The sequence below is a fragment of the Mustelus asterias genome, chromosome 16 (genome assembly GCF_964213995.1).
Source record: "Mustelus asterias chromosome 16, sMusAst1.hap1.1, whole genome shotgun sequence".
Classification (NCBI taxonomy): domain Eukaryota; kingdom Metazoa; phylum Chordata; class Chondrichthyes; order Carcharhiniformes; family Triakidae; genus Mustelus; species Mustelus asterias.
Genome location: NC_135816.1, coordinates 69,532,500 through 69,552,622, shown reverse-complemented (window position 1 = coordinate 69,552,622; position 20,123 = coordinate 69,532,500). Strand labels below are relative to the sequence as shown.

Here is a 20,123-nt window from a genome sequence, read left to right as displayed (position 1 = left end):
GAGTACTAGCTCTAATAAAGCTCTATCAAAGTGCCGACACATAGACAATGGGCCCAATGGCCACTCTGTGCTGTAATTCCATAATTCTTACTACATTTTGAGTATTGGTCACCCAGCATGGTCAGCATGTTTTCTAGTTGCTTGCGAGCTTACCAATGAGGGGAGTGATGGCTGAAGTAAACACTGAGCTGCTTTGAACCACAAAAGTAATGCCAGCTCCCACGACCATGGCAAGGTACCCTGCCAACCAACCAAATGGGTATGGGAAATCTGAAATAAACAGACAAACATGACATTGAAATAGGCTCTTTCTGCCATTCTTCAGAACTTCAACACTTTCTTGAGTTACCTCAACTTATTGAATGGTTTAGTAACATCTGATAGACTCCTCAGACGGTGATGAGCCTCAATGACTTCAATTACAAGGGGGCACAGGTTCAAGATGAAAGGAAGAAAGTTTAATGGAGATATGAGACAGAAGTTTTTTACATAGAATCATGGGTGCCTGGAACACACTGCCAGAGGAGGTGGTGGAAGCAGGCACATTAGCAACATTTAAGGGGCATCTGGATGGGTACATGAATAGGGAGGGAATAGAGCAATATGAACCGAGTAAGGGCAGAAGGTTTTCTTTCAGTTTAGTTAGGGCATCATGATCGGCTCAGGCTTGGAGGGCTGAAGGGCCTGTTCCTGTGCTGTACTTTTCTTTGTTCTTTGACTATTTGGTTGCCATTGACAATATCTGGAAATTTCTGTGTAACCAGGCTGGTTATCCTCAATTGTAAATCAGCAATGTAGAATTTGTTTTTTCTCAGTATGTTATTAGTCCTCACATGAGGTGATGGTCCTCCATAGTAGAACATTTTTATTTTCATGCTTTGGGATGTGGGTGGCACCGGCAAGACTGAAATTTATTGATGCATTCCTAATTGCCCTTGAGAACATGGTGGTGGCTTTCTTCTTGAATTGCTGACACTCACTGTTGTGATAGGCTTCACACACGCTGTTAGATATGCAGTTTCAGCATATTAATCCAGTGACAATGTTAGGTAAGGACACATTTTCAGGCTATTTCACACATTACTGCCGAGTTATTATAAGTTAGTGTGAGAACCTGGATTTCTTGTTGTCCTCAAGGTATGGCCTTGTTGACTGCCAAAAGCTGGATGGGATTGCTGGGATGCCTGGCTTGAATTGCTCTGGTCATTATATGGAGGGATATCCTGTTATTTTGGATACAATTCCAATCACTTTTTATGTAATGATTGGAGCAATTCTTGTGTTCCCATGTGTACTCTTTTGTCCCTGATGATTGAAGTTCAGCTTCTGCCCATACTCTTGATATAATGAGACCCTTTGATGTGTCCAAAGATGTGCAGATTAGGTGGATTGGCCATGCTAAATTGCCCCTTAGTGTCAGGGAGATTAGCAGGGTGGATACATGGGATTATGGGGATAGGGCTCGATGGGCCAAATGGCCTCTTTCTGCACTGTTGGGATTCTATGATTCTTTGCTGAATTCCTGCATTGACAGGGATATCGATATCTTCCCAAGTTTGCTGGAGTTGCGGATAGTGATGAACATTGTCAGAGAATACAGCAGGATATAGATAGGCTGGAACATTGGGCGGAGAAATGGCAGATGGAATTTAATCCAGATAAATGCGAAGGGGCGGCATGGTAGCACAGTGGTTAGCACTGCTGCTTCACAGCTCCAGGGACCTGGGTTCGATTCCCGGCTCGGGTCACTGTCTGTGTGGAGTTTCCACATTCTCCTCGTGTCTGCGTGGGTTTCCTCCGGGTGCTCCGGTTTCCTCCCACAGTCCAAAGATGTGCGGGTTAGGTTGATTGGCCATGATAAAATTGCCCCTTAGTTTCCTGAGATGCGTAGGTTAGAGGGATTAGTGGATAAAATGTGTAGGGATATGGGGGTAGGGCCTGGGTGGGATTGTAGTCAGTGCAGACTCGATGGGCCGAATGGCCTCTTTCTGCACTGTAGGGTTCTATGATTCTATGATGCATTTCGGTATGAAATGGAATCCCTATTCACGAGCAATGTTAACTCTTAGTGGGAGGCCAGAAATACAAAAAAAATACTGCAGCTAATATCAGAACGAGTGATAGGATGTTTGGGAATAATAAAACAGAAAATGCTGGCAGAACTGAGCAGGTCTGGCTGCATCTGTGGAAAGAGACAAAGTTAACATTTCAAATCTATATGACTCTTCTTCAGAACTGGATGTTTGGCTCTTAATGCTGTAAAGAGAATGGAGGTCAGTTAGCTCAATTGGCTGGACACCTGATTCATGCTGTGGAGTGACACAAACAGCATGGGTTCATTTCCTGTACTGGCTTAGCTTATCCATGAAGGCTCTGCCCTTTCAACCTTGCTCCTTGCCTGAGGTGCAGTGACCGTTAGGTTAAATCACCACCAGTCAGCTTTCTTGTAAATAGACAAGTATCCTATGGCCTTCTGGGACTGTGGCAATATTTCATTTTCAATATTCTCACCACCCTTGGCAATGAGGATTGACACCTGAGTATTATTTAAATTGGCCGAGATCGATGCTTTCTGAGTCTTACCTATGAGGCTTCTTATGGGTAGTTTTGGATTGCTTAACAGTTCATGGTGAAATTGTGCATGTTCAGTTTAAGATGATCAACTGTGACACTCAGTTCTAATAGACAAAGAATAAAGTATTGTAGATGCTGGAAATCTGAATTTAAAGCAGAAATTGCTGGAAGCAATTAGGTCAGTCATCTGTGACGAGGATAAGGTCGAGTTAATATTTCAGTGAAGGGACCCTTTGGATGAAGGTTCAATGATCTGAAATGTCAACTCTATTTTCTATATGGTGCCTAATCTGCTGCATGTTTCCTGTTTTTACTTCACTTTAACTTACGCTTGTTACACTTCTGCTCACAAGAAAGGGCAACATTTGAGTCTTTGTGTTAACTGTCTGCCTGGCACAAGCAAATCCATTGGAGTCTCCAAGAGTTACAGCGGGGAAACACAGTCCTTTCTGTTGTGGTATGATGACATGTATCTTTAATGGAGCAATTCATAAACTGCTGTCAATCATTATCACCACTGACACAGGATATGATGTGGTCCCATGACTTGTAGTCATTCTGCATTCAGTGGCAGTGGAGATAAGCTGTACTATACTTAGCCTCCCAGTTAACCCTATCTATATATAGACTTATCTTCAGATAAATAACCCACGTATTGTTTCACCAATCTTTGTGTATGATTGATACATTGACGATGAAGGGAAGAACAACAAAGCTCTCAACCGGAGTCAGTGACTCACCCGTATTAATGATTCTTTTGATGGCTTTAGCGACCTGTCCTCTCAGCATGGCATTCAGCAGCTTGACAATCAGTACCAGGCATGTGCAGAGAACCACCAGGGAACCAGCCAGCAGGATCAGGCCCACCACTAGATCGGACATGGTGGAGTTCACAAACAAATGGTGACCTGGAAATAAGGCGGAAACATTGCAGACTCAAACAGTCATTCCCGATTATGACAAATGGTTCCTGCATTGAATAAAGATGGAGTTCTTACTGAGCAATACCATCCCCAAGTTCTTGTCAATCTGATGACCCATTTGCCCATTCCATGACTGCAACTGCTGAAACACACAGGGGGTTTCATCATTATCTAAGTAAAGATATATTAGTTCACACATATAGGCGGAAATTTTCCAGCACTGCTTCCAGTCACGCCAAAGGCAACTGCCCCCCACCTCCCCACCACCCACTGCTGTGGCGGGCTCCCGAGTGGCACAGCCGGCAAGCAGTGCAAATGACCATTGTCTTCAGTGGGACCGGAAGATCCTGCTGGAAAGCTACCTCTGCCTCTGGAAAACCCACTAACAGGTGGGCCAGAAAATCCCAGCCATAGACCCACATGGACCAATTCAGGAGTGGGTCTGGGCACCTTGCATTCTGATGCTGAGGTCAGGCTAATTCACTCAACTCTGAGTCAGTGCAGTGTGTCAGCATGCTTGAATTATTCAGAGAATGATAACTGTGCCTTGGCACAAAGCATGCTGAAACATTGGCTGAGATTTTCCAGTCCCCCCTGCGGTAGGTTTTCCAGCGGCAGAGGCTGCTCACCATTGGCTGTTGGTGGGATCATCTGGTCCCACCAAAGTCAATGGCCGTTTGCGTTGCAAGCTAACCACACCACCAGGGAACCTGCACGATGGCTCACCTTTGGTAGGACCGGATGATCCCGCCAGCAGGAAGGTTTGGAAAATCCCGGCCATTGAGTTATTTTGATGAGTTCAGTAGGTTGCAGACGGAGAGAATTGTCCCAGCATCAGATTAGTGCACTCATGGAGGTATGAGTCTCCAATTCTATTGATGATCTAGAGATTGGCTTGACTATACTGAAACCCCTCAAATCATCAGTCTGAGGTGTCGTAACAATGGACACAATGGTGGAGTGAAGTTACCCAGAACTTCACCAACTAACCACGGACATATTGAACTGTTTAAAAATACAAGGTAAAACATTGATCAAATTCGATTGATACTGTAACATGGCCACTTTTCTGGAAAGTTCCTATATGGATTGTACTGCAGACCTATTCTGAGATGTTTCATGGAATTTCATACTTGGTGGTGGGGGGTGAGGGTGGTGTTAAGGCCCACTGCAAACAGAGACACTTGAAAGAAAATCATAAAAAGTATTAAGTGCCGGACTTTTAATCCATCTTAATTCTGTGAAAACAATGGGAACTGCTACCCAGCCAGCTATACCCCTCCAGACACTCAATCCCCAATGGAGTATGAGATAATCTAATCTCCCCCTTGCTTCTCCTACTGATTAAAAATTTAAAAATGTTCAAGGACCCGGCCTGCTCACCTTGCTGGGGTAAGGAATTCTAAAGATTCACCACTCTTTAAGAGAAGAAATTTTTCATCAAATCCATTTTAAATGAGCATCCCCTTATTCTACGACGATCTCTATGGTCCTACCCTCTCCCATGAGTGGAAACATCCTCCCAACATTTACTCTCTCTCGCCCCTTAAGAATCTTACACATTTCAGTTAAGATACCTTTCACTCTTCAGAACTCCAAGGAATACAGACCCAACCTATTTAATGGTTCCTCATATCACAGTTCCTTCATACCCGAGATCATCCTGGTAAACCTCATTTGTACTGCGTGCAATGATTAAATATATTTCCTTAAATAAAACTACACAGTAGTCTAAATGCGGTCTCACTAATCCGACCCTCTTTCCATGCCAGAATATTACCTTCATCATCACGCACTCCTAACCTTTGTGTGGCACCGTATCGAATGCCTTTTGAAAATCCAAATATACAACAGCAACTGGTTCCCTTCTATCTACTCCGGATGATACCTCCTCAAGAACTCTAATAAATTTGTTGGAAATAATTTCCCCTTCATGAAACCATGCTGACTCTGTCAGACTTATCCAACTTCCCCTTAAATGGATTAATGTTCAATTCAGTTTGGTCTGTACCTCGACTTCATTGATCCACCTTTGATATAAGCATATTAAGAAGCCACTATAAAAACTTCCATTGCAGTCATTCTATTATCGCTGCATCGGCGATATCTTTAACAAGAATGGTCATTTAGTTAGTAACAAAATGTACCCCTCTTCTTTGCTAACTTGGCATTCAAAGACAGACTTGTTCCAACAGCTCAGTTCTTCTCCTGATGACAGAAGTTGAGATGACGTCATTGACTATCCCTCTGGAATTCACCTTACTGGGCATTCTTCATGTTTGAACTATAAGTTTTCAGTAGTGAGGAGAGTGGATGTCCGACAGAACTGGAACTTTGCTGGGGCCATTCTAGTCTTTGTCTCAACATCCACACAATCACATTCTCATGAAATTGGCACTGAAACTCAGTAGGGGCTGTAACTCTGTCTTTTCCTCTCTGATTTCAACACCTCGACTGCCAACAAACTAATATTAGCTCTATGGATCTGAGATCAGAACATTGCCTATCCTGCTATGTTAAACTCAGAAAGAACATAGTACGTTCTCTCAATGAGCTATCTGAGCGTGCCGAGAGGATGGATTTCACCTAGTGCATGACAAAAATGCTTCTGAGACTCAAGTCTCTCATTGTTTGCTCCATAGATGTTACTGTGTAATTAACAGAATTATAGCAAGCATCAATAACATAGACATGTATGCTTGTGTGTATTTTAAAATTAATTCATGGTAGGTGGGTGTCGCTGGCTAGGCCAGCATTTGATGCCCATCCCTAATTGCCCCTTGGTCAGCAATGACTTGTTCAGCAATTTCAAGTATCAACTACATTACTGTGGGTCTGGAGTCATATATAGGCCAGACCAGGTAAGGACGGCAGATTTCCATCCCTAAATGATATTAGAGAACCAGATGGATTTTTACATTTCTGACAATGGTTTCATGGTCATCATTAAACTGTTAAATTCCAGATCTTTATTGAATTCAAATTTCACCATCTGTTGTGCTGGGATTCAAACCCATTATCCTGGGTCTCGAGATTAATAGTCCAGTGAAAATACCGCTATGCTACTGCCTTCCCAGTATGCATGTGTGTGTCTGAAGATGGTCACCAGTGGAAACCAGGAATACCAGACATAGAACACACCCAACTGGCCTGCCAACCCCCACATTTATGCACACACATAAACAACGACAAACTTAAGGTCTGCCAATATTAAAATGAGCACATCACACAGCATTTCTGCAACTGTATTAATCACTTTAGTAATTAAGTAATAACTACCAATAATAACTGTACTAATACCTAATGTATGTAGTACAATAATCAATATATATAGTATAATACCAACCTGGAAATGACTTTGAATAACTACCATTGGCATTAATCAATGAGGACAACATTGTGCATTTAACCAATGAGGTTGCTGGGGTGACCATTTGGAACAGCCTGGTCTCTAATTGGTTGATTTTGACATCTTTCACTTTGGAGACACCTCCAGGCTGATCAGTGAGTACCCGTGGTTGGACTGACCTGCTCTCTCAGCGTTGCAAACAGTGTGAGCTTCATGATACTGGACCTAAGGAAGTCCAGTGCTGAGATGGGCTGAAATCTGGTCTGTCATCCATATGTAAGTATGCATATATACTGTGTCTAAATGCTTGCATTTTTATATGAGTTTTTGTATGTAAATGCACATGTCTTCATGAACATGTGTGCATGTGTAGATGTATGGAAGTATGTGCACACGAGTGAAATATATGAAACCATATTGCGGCAGGGCAAGGTACTAGACAAAATTAACTACAATTCTGGATTCTTGCTCAACAACTTGATCAACAAAAAACAATGTGTGTTCCTTGGAAGAAAAGTATACCTTTTCACTCATTCAGCATCAAATTCTGAGAACCATTTTCACACTTACATTTCTCAAAGTTTTCTTCATGTGTTCTGTTGACTAAAGTCCAGGTGTGATTCTCATCTTGCCAGCATGATTCTGGTGATGTGCACTTCTCCATACTATCCACGGTGATGTTGTCCTGTAGCTGTAAGCAAGGGTTAGTTAGCAGCACATCCCAAGAAGCCTGTCAAAGATGACAGTAGCAGTCAGATGCGTTCATCTTTCTTGCACATTCCATATGGAAACTCATTCCACTTGTGAACATTCCCAGCATCCAGCTGCTAATTTGGAAGATTGCAAAGATGTTGCCCCTTAGCCAAGAGTCTATTCTGTGCATTGGTCACATTCTCTGTGAATAAAAACTTTAAATTTTCCAAACACTAGTTTATGTTATCTCCTGTCCATTGCAGTTTTCTGAGCTGGAATTCTATTCTCCCCTTGCCACCACTGCCAATGATGAAACCCTATAGAATCTAACTACGAGCCAGGAATATCACCACCAAGTCAAAGGCTTCAAGCTTCATGTCAGTGTATTTGGGGGTATCACAAAAATTAGCTTGGGAACCCTCCGCCAGAAGTTCCCAGGCAAGGTTTGCATGGCAATTGCCCAGGAAATGCAAACTCCCAATGGGCAAGACTATCTTATGCCAATAGTTAACTCAGAAAAAGAAGAATTAAAAGCTCCTGAGTAACTATCGTACAGACCCACAACCACCACCCACTACAACCCTGAACCCTCAGGTGGAGATGCCTCCCGCCTCATGGGAGTCCCACTCAAAAGGGCTCTACTCAGCGGGGTGACCGCTTTGTTGAACACCTTTGGTCCGTCCACAAGCAGGACCCAGACCTTCTTGTCGCTTGCCACTTCAACACCCCACCCTGCTTTCCTGCCCACATGTCTGTCCTTGGCCTTTTGCAATAGTGTAGTGAACCCCAATGCACCTCATCTTCCGATTGGGCACTTTACAGCCTTCTGGACTGAACATTGAGTTCAACAACTTCAGAGCATGAATTCTCCCCTCCACCCCATTTACTTTTATTTCATTTCATTTTCTTTCATCTCATTCTCCATTTTATCACCCTCCTTTCCACCCTCCCCTTCTTCAGGCCACATTCCTCAGGCAGTTCTTTACCAAGCTGTATCTTTGTTTTGCCATTCACGTACTATGATCACTTAATGGACACTTTCAACATCTTCTCAGCCTTCTGCATGCTCATTTACATTCCCTTTGTCCATACCACCACCCCTCCCTACCCTCATAATATAAATCTCTGCTGATTCTCTTTCCTCTCCACTCTGATGAACATAGAACATAGAACAGTGAACAGTACAGCACAGAAAGGGCAATCTAGACTCGAAACTTTGGCCCTACTCTCTCTCCACTGTTCATGCTGTCGGACCTGCTGAGATTTTCCCAGCATTTTTCTGTTCTTGTTCCACAAACTCTCCGTTTCTCTGACTCTGGCCTCTTAGGCATCCATCTCTCATTTCACTCCACCTCTGTGGTTAGGCCTTTAGCAATTCCATTCTGTGAAATTTGCTTTTTATTCATTGGCAATAATTGCTGGCCTTGTCAGCAATGTTCAGACCTCAATCTCATTGAATGGCAGAGCAGGCTCAAGTGGCGAAATTGCCTTCTCTTGCTCCTTTTGCCTTTGTGAAATTGATGGTGAACCACCATCTTGAAGTGCAGCGTTCTGTTTGGGGAAGGTACTCCTACAGAGAGCTGCTGTGGATGGAGTTCCAGGATTTTGACCTAGCATTGGTTAAGGAATTGCGATATACCACACCATATGTATTCCTGGTGAGACTGTCCCCCCCCTGTTCCCCCCCCCAATCTTCAAAGTGAAAGCTAAAGCAATGTTTGCGATTTCTCAAAGTTTGAGGTACTTTCTTACTTGTACAATCCTTTTGATGCACCAAATCTTCACGAGACTCTTGTTTCGGAAGCTTTCATCTCCAATCGCTATGGCAGTGATTACAGATTTATCAAGCTGAAAATGAAACATAATTTCTGTAATAACTAAGAAAATCCAACTGGAAAGGAACATCTTTTATTTACAGAATATCAAATAAAATCACTACCATGGCATACACACACTCGTCATTGCCTGGGACTGCAGTTCAGCAGGCCCAGTCCTAAGTCTGCCTTATAAAAGATCTAGGTAATGAATTCCAGCCATTATCTGTAACAAGGGGAGCTCAAACTCAATTAGCCCCACAGGGAGACCAATTAGTGATTCCCAATGGGCCTCATGGGGATGTCGGCGGTTGGACTGGGGTGGGCACAGTAAGAAGTCTCACAACACCAGGTTGAAGTCCAGCAGATTTATTTGGAATCATGAGCTTTCAGAGAGCTGCACCTTCATCACTCACCTGATGAAGAAGCAGTGCTCTGAAAGCTCATGATTCCAAATAAACCTGTTGGACTTTAAATTGGTGTTGTGAGACTTCTTACTGTGCTCAAAGAAAGAAGGAAAGCATATGCCTTTCCCAAATTGTCAATTTAATTTGGTATTCTATTGTACTATGGTACACTTTTGTGGTGTTGCTCATGGTAAGAGAATACAGATTTTAATGGTAGCTGTCCTGTGATGTTGCATTCAGTGACTTGTAGGGTGCAATAATCTCTTTTGGTATTGTAGGAGACTGGGTGAAGGTTAGTTTACTGGTTGGTACCCATGGTGTAACTAGATTAATTTGTATGCCAGAGAAATGAGCAGAAATCTCAATTTCCCTTTTGTTCAACTTAAAACAAACCCTTTGATTTGATTTGGAGAGATACTTGGGACTTAGAAGATTTTGACCATCTGACCATTGACATTTCAAAAGGAACTGTCAAGAGATGAAAAGTGAACTGATTGTTACTCTTCCTTCAGTTGTCTTCCCAAAGGCAGGTCCAACCCACACCCCATCCACTATGGGTAATACCCATCAGGAGGCAGGTCCTGAATCTAACTCAGACGCAACAGCAATTGAAAGTCATGCTGTTGGCACCAATCTGATCCACATCAACTGTCCAGACAACTAAACCAACCAGCCCCTCACAAGGTCCAGGTTGCTGTGGAAACATATGCTTTTGCATGCATAATGTATCCCCTGTGTTATAAATAGCAATGGCTGAGGCACCAATTTTCTTTCTATCAATGGAAAGCTTGTGGCCGGAGCTATATTTAATCAGGAAGACTCCATCACATGGTTGATCAGGAACCTCTCCCACTCCTAACACTAGCTTTTGTTGGAAGGGTTTGTAGATGATATTCAACCGGTTTGGCCACATTATAAACACACCCATCTTGGCCATCAAGTCTTCAAGTTGGACTTGGGCCTGCAGCTTCTGGTTCAGAGGCTGGGACACTACTGCTTCATCACAATACCTCCTCGACACAATTGCTTAAGTTTGAATTATTTCTGCCTGTAATTTTCAATCTGCTATTGTTATATTCTTTTGGAATAAGGTGCAGGAATGTGAACTGCAGTCGTATTTTGTTTCCCGTTTTATTGCATTGAATCACATGCAATGCACGGCACGGGCCATTTAACCCATCTGGTTAATACCGATGTTTTTACTCTGTTGAGCTATATATACGGCATAGCAGCACAGTGGTTAGCACTGCTGCCTCACAATGCCAGGGACCCAGGTTCGATTCCTGGCTTGGGCCACAGTCTGTATGGAATCTGCACGCTGTCTGCGTGGATTTCCTGCGGGTGCTTTGGTTTCTTTCCACAGTCCAAAAAATATGCTGGTTAGGTGCATTGGACATGCTAAATTCTTCCTCAATGCACCTGAACAGGTGCTGGAGTGTGGCGACTAGAGGATTTTCACAGTAACTTCATTGCAGTGTTAATGTAAGCCTACTTATGACACTAATAAATTAACTTCAACTTTTATATACCATGACTGGAAAACCACAAATATAAAATTAAATTAATAAAACAAAATATACTATATTATCATGCTCAATCTACATGGCATAGTAATAGATGCAAATAATCAGGAAACTGCTGCCCATACCTGTATAATGTGATCGGTGAATGGATCTGTAATGATACCAAGGAGATTTGGTGCATCCTTTCCTGTCTGGATTTTAAAGCTGCCCACAACAACCTTAGTGAGTCGATACAAGAAGCTGCTGGCTACCTCGATTGGCAGCAGTACCAACACAGAGAGCCAATTGAAGCAATCATGTACTGTGGCACCTGCGAAAGCCCTGGAATTCATTGAACAAAAAAGGTGGCAATGACTTGAAAGACTCTTATTTTAGGAAAAGTGCTTGAATGGTCACTTTGGATAACAGAGTGAGCGGAAAATGGTTCCCAGATGGTTCATTATTTATGCATGCCTGCGCTTGGTATAGATCTGAAAGGCCCCATGCCTGGGTCTCTGGTCTGTCCTGATCCCTGCCAGAGCTGGAAAAATGGTGAGACAATTTTCTCGATTGGAGGGGAGATCAGCCAAGGTTCCCATGATCTGATTGATATCTAGTGACCCCTGCCAGAAATCAGATGTGCCGGAATTGTCGAGGATAGGATCAGGATCAGCTGGGATGTGTCCCCACCTTCCCCACTTCTCCCACCCCCGATCCTACCTCCTGGATTAAATGCCCACTGATACTCAAAACTTAACTTGAGCTTCAATGGATTGCAATTGTGGCTCGCGTGCAGTTTCACAATGTGGGTGTGGAAAAGGAACATTGCAGGATGGCCAATTGAGAAATGCGTTGGAGAACAGCCAGAACCTTGGTGGCCATCTCTCAGCATGAGTCTGTTTTCAGGACAGATGGAGAGAGCACCGATGGTGGAAACAAAATATGCAGGTTTACCAGTCAAATAGTGTTGCTAAATATTCAAGGTGAGTTATTTACTGATCTTCACACTGCGAGAAGTCCTTTTACCCACTTGCCTATCTCTTCTACTCCTGAACAGTATTCTGAGATAGATATCTAGTCCATGTTCTTGACATAGATACATGCAAATAAGTTAGCTAATTATGGAAAGATTGTCGTCTTAACAATGATTCCTTACTTTTCATTGCTGCCCCTTGAGCCTCTATTTGCTGGCTCTCACCTCACCACACAAGTCGAGTGTGCTTTAGCATTGATATATCTGCTGCTCTCTGCTGCAGCACAATTTATTAACATACAACTATGGAAAGTCTAAAGGCCCATTTTTGATCATTGCACCAGTAGTTAGTCTGAGTATTGAAGACAATGCAACATGACATTAAATTATTAGTCTTGACCAGGGCTGAACTCATTGACCCTCAAGGAAGCAAGGCTACTCAGATCCCAGATGCTTTAGAAAGAATCCAAGTCCCGATGGTTTCTAATACAGTGCAACAGAACTCATTGACCATCTTACCGTTTGAATTCATTTCTGTCTCCAGCTTGCATTAGGGCTACAATAGTGTTTGTTACTGAGGTTCCAATATTGGATCCCATGATAATGGGAATTGCAGAACGCACTCCCAGCACTGCAAAAAGCAAAGACACAAGTTGAGTTCTTGTCCTACTGCTGATGTACAACTTGCTAAACAATTTTACAGATGAGCGCCAATTGCTCCATCGTATTCCTGATCCACCGGAACACATCTGGCATATTTGTCGGCATTTATTCACCATTATCTGCCCGAAGTGGTTGCGTCTCACAAATTCAAGTCATATAAGGTCAGAATGAGGTAGGAGGTGGTTCTTTTCCAATAGTGCTAATATCTGGAAGAAGCTGCTGGCTCATATGATAGATGCCGATTCACTGAATTCTTCCAAGCGAGAGCTGGACTTGTTTCTGGCTGTGGTGGATTTGACATCGTACAAGTGATTGGTGCTTTTTATCATTAATCAGGGCTAGTGGTGTGGGGTTAGGGATTGTGGTGGATTTGACATTGTACAAGAGATTGGCGCTTTTTTTCATTAATCAGGAGTGTTGGTGTTAGGGTTAGGGTTAAGGTTAGGGTTGGATTTGGCATCATACAAGAGATGGGTACTTTTATTGTCAATCAGGAGCAGTGGTGTTATCGACTAGTTTTGATGGCCTAAGGTGGGGTCAGGGGGAGGACTTTCCAAGGTTTTTTTGCCAGATTGGCCATGGAATCTATCTGTGTTTGTGTACCTCTCCCAAGAGAGCACATGATGTTTGAATGAAGTGGGAATATGTATATTGTGATGCACAAGGCATCGCAGTGGGGTAGGAGAGTCTAGATGGACCATTGGGTCTTTTCCTCTCCATGTGTATTGGGTGTATTTGTTATCAGTGCACAATTCCTTCTGCATTGTTTATTTAATTCTTAGTGAGAAGCCTAGAGGGAGGGCCAAGACCCAACAATTACAAGAAACCACCAAGGGCTGGAAAGAGAAAAGGGTAGATTCACCGCTCCCACTCTGCAGCGCTGGTTGTCCGACCTGCTTCCTCTCTCTCTCTCTTCAAACACAGCCCCCTCACTGGGAACTTGGGTTCGGTGAGGATGAGGTAATCCCGGAAGTCGTGGTTGGGTGACAGCAGGTTTAGGTTTTAATAGCCTGTAGGTTGTAGGAGGAAGGGAAGAAAAAGTGAGGTATGGAGCTCCACTGTACTGAGGTCCGAGGACAGAATGGGATAGAAATTCATCTTGGGCAGAGGTGCAAAATGGAAGAGGGAAAAGGAGCAGCTGGTTTTATACTCTGTCTGATTTTTTTATCCATTTAAGACCAAGATGAATTTATAACCCAGTGCGTTAGAGCAGATGAGTCACCATTTCATTGCCATGTTAAAATTAAGAAATCTTTGTTCCTCTACCAAATGGGATCATTCAATGATCCAAACTTTTTCAAACCCTTGCTTAAAGCTAGATAAGCAGTACATCTGTGCCTTAGACATCTGAGATAAGCAACCCTGCACAAGTTTATGTGATGGAAACATCTGTATTTTCACAAAATGCCAAGTCAAAGCTCCATCACCTGATCACCACAAGGGAATCTGGCCAGGGCTAAGATATGGCAAGGTGATTGACAAAGATTTTGAACATATTTGAGGTCAACCAGTTAAGAGCAGGTCCACCAAGCACCACCAACAGCATGAGCATGCATTTATATAGCGCCTTTAACACAGAAAAAATGTTTCACGAGCCAATTTCCTACCCTATTCGAAAACCATGTGATCCCCTGAGAGAGGCGAAAGGCAGGTTAAAAACCAAGGACAATTTGCAGAAAAGATATTGAGAAAGGTTGACCACAAGATAAAGAAGAAGACAGTAGACAGATTTACCCAAAGCTTGGTTAAAGATACAGGTCGCAACAAGGGCCTTATTAAGTGGGGGGAGTGGGAGGATGGGGGTGGGGGTGGGGGGGTTGCAGTGGAAATGTTTAGGAAGGAAATTTTACACCAACCAGGTGACCAGGTGGCATAGACGGCTGAGGGCAGAGCCACCAATGAAGTGGGGGAGGGGGTACAAAAGGTCAATCCAAGAACCAAAGATTGGATTTTACACAAAGCCTATCAGGTGATAATTTAGGGGCAAGTCCAGCTCTGCCTGTTAGGAAATGCCATGATCAGATTTTAGAGTCATCAATTGGACCAGTTATCTGGCTGAGGGCATGGCTTCTGCCCCTATATGCGTGGATGTCCCACCTCTGACAGCTTCTGGCCAATCAGAGATATGGCAGTTCTCCAGTACCAGTATCGCCACTGGGAGCAGTGGCCATTGATGGAACTGCAGTCAGTTTTCGATGATGAACAGCAGTGGAAGCCGAAGACAAGGTAAATGAGACAGCCACGTTGAGGCCAGTCAGGCAAGCTCCGGAAAGGAAGAGGGTGGAGTGTGATCAGGAGGCCAAGTGGGGTGGTCATTTCCATTGGGGGGGTGGGGGCAGGGGTAGGGTCTCCAATGGACATAGGGTGCCAGAACAGGAGCAAACCCTTGAATACTGAACCTTTGACACTTGGCGTGGGCATCCCTCACCACTGGTATAATACCAACAGCAGTGAGCGTAAATGCCTAGGTGGTTCTGACATTTCATCCCACCCCAGATTGAAGTTGCAACAAAAACGTAAAGGCTGCCTGGCCGATCGGCCGACCCACCAACCATAGAAGCAGATGGGCTGCGTAAAATTAATGTCAATTGTCCCCGTAGTGAGCTAAATTGCCTGCTTGATTGTTGACAGGCAGTTTTCCATCTCTAATGTGCACCCACTGACCAAAATATCGCAGAATGCAAATTCGTGTGCTTCCACGTCAGGGTTGTGCCTGCCCGAGCTATGTAAAATTCTGGCCCAACATTGCAAGGAATCAGACACAGGCAGTGGTTGGGTGGCAGGATGGTATCAGCGACAATGGTATAGAATTTAATGTGGAGGCCATGGGCTTTAGTTTTCCGTAATGATTCTAATTTTAGTGTAGTCATAAACTGTTTATACTTAATGAGATATATGCCGGAATTCACCCGGTCTGCCATGGAATTAGAGCGGGTGAAGGGCTGACATTAGAAATGCCTGTTGTCCTCGGGCGGGATTTTCCAGTCTCGCTTGAATGAAGCCATAAAACCCCACCCATAGAGTCAGATAACATCATCCATACCTGAGCCCCCCTTGATCTCCCGACCCATTTTCCTCTCCTCTTAATTTCTTCAGGCTACGGGTCACAGAAAATGCGAGAGCTGACATTTTATTGTGAATCTCCTCTTCAATAACACCATAAAATTGTGCTCCTGCAGCATCGTGACCAAAATCTTGGAGTCACCAGGTGGCAATTACAATAAGCGGCAAGCTAAACAAAACTTCTATATTCAGTCCATCTCTGGCAAGTAGGTTATGGCATAAAAGAAACACAAGTGAGATGGAAAGTATTTGGCTGTGTGCAGATATCTTATTTTTTCTGCTGTTGTCCTCATGGTAAAGTCATTGAAATCACCATTTCATGGTCTAGACACATTATGATTTTTATTCATGGATTTCACAGATGATAGTAATTTACGATCAATCAAGAGGCCTCTATCTCCCTCGTTCCGCCTTCATTTCTCGTGCTTTCCTGATCTTTCTTGGTTTACTTACATCCTGATGACACCATGCTGACAATGATGGATGTTGACGTACTCGAGCTTTGGACTAAGACAGTGACCAAGATTCCCACCACAAGTCCAGCCACGGGATTGGACAGGATTGCGTTGTCCTTAAAAATGTCACCAGCCACCTTGCCTGAAAGAGAGAGACCTCATTGGCGCAAGCACAGCAAGATATACATATATGTTTGTCAAGGCAATGCTGCTTGATAAGAATTAGGAGCAAGAGTAGGTCATTTGTCTCCTCGAGCCTATACTCCGCAAATCTGTTATCCCTGATGCCTTGAATATTTCACTGGTCTCATTTTATTTTGGAAATACGAAGACTTGTAGGTTCTCTAATTCAGAGATATTGAAATAGGAATTGATGTGAATTGCACCTATTTTGCAGGTGTGAATTGGGCCTAATTCTGACAAGTTTGGCACTGGGAGGACATCTGTCCAAGCTGTGTATGCATTTGGGCTGCTGCTAAATGTATTAGGCCCATAATTTAGATATCCTGGGCAGCTGCCTAAAACAGGAAGGAGAGGAGAGGAGATTGTTTCCCTGGAATGGGGACAATTTGGGGAAAATAAGTCATTTTTAAAGACATTTTAATATTCAGCCTGTTAAGGATCCCTGGCTGCTCCCATCAGAGTGATGTGGATTCTCTCCGATTCCTTGTCAATTTTTGCAAGGAGTGCACCTCTGGATTCTCGATAGATGTGTCTTGCCCACTCCAGGGATTTGGGGCACGACACTTGTCCTCAAGTGCAGGTAGCCAGGAATCCCATTTAATCACACTCCTGCCATCGAAGCTAGGATCCCAGAATTTCATGGTAATGCACCATAGATTTTCACAGTTTCTTGGACTCCTCATCACAGTAAGTAATGATAAATAGGTTATAATTGCTATGCTGAGCTTCTCAATAAATAACTATTTTCACGTTACAGTTATTTCAACCTTTTTCTTCCATTATGGAATCATTCAAGCCTTACCAGCTCACTGAAACTTCCAGACAAACTCACTGACTTAATAAGACAGGTTGGCAAATACATTTTGATTGGGACTGAGCAGAATTTAATTAACTGCCTGCTTGGTTCAAGCAAAGCAACAAGTCAATAACATATTTTATCAAATTACACAGGATGGATGTATTATTGCACAGTCTCTTGTAGTCAAAGGACAAAGAGGACTTGCATCCTCTTTCATCATTTGATGCTTTCAGACCAGGTCTAAAAGATGATCAAACAGTGTGCCACCCAATTTCTGGCCCCGATTAACACAGCATTTTATGGCTTCGCTCGGGCGAGACCGGAAATTCCTGCCTGAGGTCAACAGACATTTCCGCTGTTGGACCCTCGCCTGTGCCGATTCCATGGCGGGCGAGGTGATAGGGTTCTCCCCATGGGGTCATGAGTAGGCTATTCAGCCCCTCCAAGCTGTTCTGCCGTTCAATTGGATTATAGCTGATCTGCGCCTCAATTCCATCTTTAGCTCCACATCCCTCAATATTCTTACCTTAAAAAAATCCTTCTTGATCTCAGTCTTGAAAAGCTCCATTGACCCAGCATTCATAGCCTCTTGCAGAGCAGCGTTACATCTATTTTCCCCTGAAGGAAGGCTTGCTAACTTTGTCCCCAAAAGGTCTAGGTCTAATTTCATGATATGTTCCTTTTTCCTGATTCCTAACCATAGGAAATAGTTCCTCTGTATCCAGCGTTTCAAATCATTTTAACATTTTAAAGACACTGGGCAGTTCTGCTGTCCCGCCCACCGCGGAAATCGGAACGGGAGAGACAGGGATCACGAAAAGGTCCGTTGACCTCGGGCGGGATTTTCCAGACCTGGGGTGAGTGCGGTCAGAAAATCCCGCCCACTGGTGCAATCCTCCCATTTGGATTCTAAGTGCTCCCGCCAGCAGAAAACCAGAATGTTTCCTACTGGTATTAGCAGTGTCTGCGAGGTGGGATTCTCCCACCTTAACCATTTAAGTGTGAGCATCCCAGGAATCACACTGGATAGCCCAGTTTTACAGCGATTGGAATACCTTTTGTTTCACTGTCTATTTAAATATTAATTTTCATGGGAAAATTTTGGAATTACGAAGATCAGAGTCAAACAGCTTGTTACATTTAAGTTTGCAATAGAAAAAAATAATTTCTTGCCTACTTCTAGGATGCAGCTTCAGCAAATATAAGTGAAAAAAACACAAAAATAAAAATGCATTGCAATTTGAATGCATATCTTACAAATGGCCTGATTGAAGCGGGTTTGAGTGTTTCCTGCTCAGTATATTGTACTGTAAATTAGGTTTTGTTACAAAACCATGTATTGTATAAGATCTCCCCCTGTTTTAAACACTTGCTGGTATGAAAAGAAATAAGTTTTAAAGGGCGGCCCAATCTCAGCATTGACAGACAAGCTCCCCCCTCAGGACACCCCCCCCCCCCCCCCCCCCCCCCCCCGCCACCAGTGACGCACTGACCTGGTTTTTTGTACTCTGAGTGGGGGGCAGTGAGGTAAGTGACCTGCCCCTCTTCTATTGCCAGGCTGAAGAGTGAAGATCTCCCAGTGGACCTAGAGGCTTTGGCTGGGGGGAAGGGCTTAACCTCGGGAATGTCCTCGGGCTGGACTGTCTAATGGCTGCACTTGGCCTTGTTGCCCTGGGGAAAGTGTTGTTCAGTTTCAGCACGATGAATTAAAATACCACTCTGGGGTGAGATATTCGCTATTGCCTCTGTCCTCTAAAACCTTTGAAGTGCCCTGGTCACCTTGATACCCATGCCCCTTGGATACCTGGAAGCCTTCCAAATCACGGCAGCACTCCATTCCACAATAGGGATTGGCCCAGGTGTTAAATGCCCTCTTTAAAGTGTTTGGGGCTGGTGGGATGGGCTGGGAGCATCGCGATGGGTTTGTTGCCTGGGCGGGAATCCCGTTTTAGGCCCCGAAGCCCATTTTAACAGGATCCCCGCCAAGGGCTAGCGGCCCGGTGAATCCTGACTACTGTCACTTCCAGTTTATTTAAGCTGCTTTGATAATATTTGACTGCAGCTGGAATGAAGATATTTGCCTGAAGATTGAGTGAGGAATGAAGCATCCAATACCTCCAGCAAGTTGAAAGGCTGCACTGAGGACATCGAGGGAGCAAACGAACATGTAGAGAAAGCTGAACAGTAGCAGCATCTTCATCATCGAGTTCAGAATGAATTTCACTTTCCCTTTTGCGTCCAGCCCTGGAAAGCAAAGGGAAACTTAAGCTTCTTATCGGTTGTTTCAAAAACGTACCTCACTGCCGACTTGACTCAAAGATTTCAATAGCCAGTCCCACGTGCACATTTGTGTTTTCTCAAAAGGAAAATGAATTCAAGGATTTAATGAATTAAGTTCAAAGAATTTAAGGACAGAGTTACAATTTCATCATTTCAGATTGCTTTTTCATTAATGGTCCAGTCAAATTTGTTTTGGTACAGCTCCTTATGAAATGCCTTTTCACTGCATTCAATTGTTATATAAATGGAAGTTGTTGCTGTGACTGCTGTGCCTTTTCTTTCTCTTTTTTTTATTGAATTCAGCACTATCTAAGGGCCTCTCTCACTCATCACTTTTCAAGTCTGCACAGGTCTGATGTTTCCAGCTGTTGAACCTGAATGGAGAATACCATTCTTATTTTGCTACTTCCACACTGGCACTCCACTGGGTCCAATGCTTTATTTG

At 43.6% G+C, this 20,123-nt stretch overlaps 1 protein-coding gene across 1 annotated transcript in view; it reads right to left on the bottom strand.

The window, feature by feature from the left end:
• The window catches only part of LOC144505359 (sodium-dependent phosphate transport protein 2A-like), a 28,069-nt gene extending 8,468 nt beyond the window's left edge, over nt 1–19,601 (bottom strand). The window contains exons 1-8 of the mRNA XM_078231481.1: nt 19,514–19,601; nt 16,415–16,558; nt 12,755–12,866; nt 11,409–11,604; nt 9,292–9,387; nt 7,417–7,537; nt 3,315–3,482; nt 154–270 (exon numbers count right to left, since the gene is read on the bottom strand). Of these exons, the coding sequence (XP_078087607.1) occupies nt 154–270; nt 3,315–3,482; nt 7,417–7,537; nt 9,292–9,387; nt 11,409–11,604; nt 12,755–12,866; nt 16,415–16,558; nt 19,514–19,601 (1,042 nt within the window). The remainder of the gene's footprint in view (nt 1–153; nt 271–3,314; nt 3,483–7,416; nt 7,538–9,291; nt 9,388–11,408; nt 11,605–12,754; nt 12,867–16,414; nt 16,559–19,513) is intronic.
• Nucleotides 19,602–20,123: the final 522 nt, after the last annotated feature.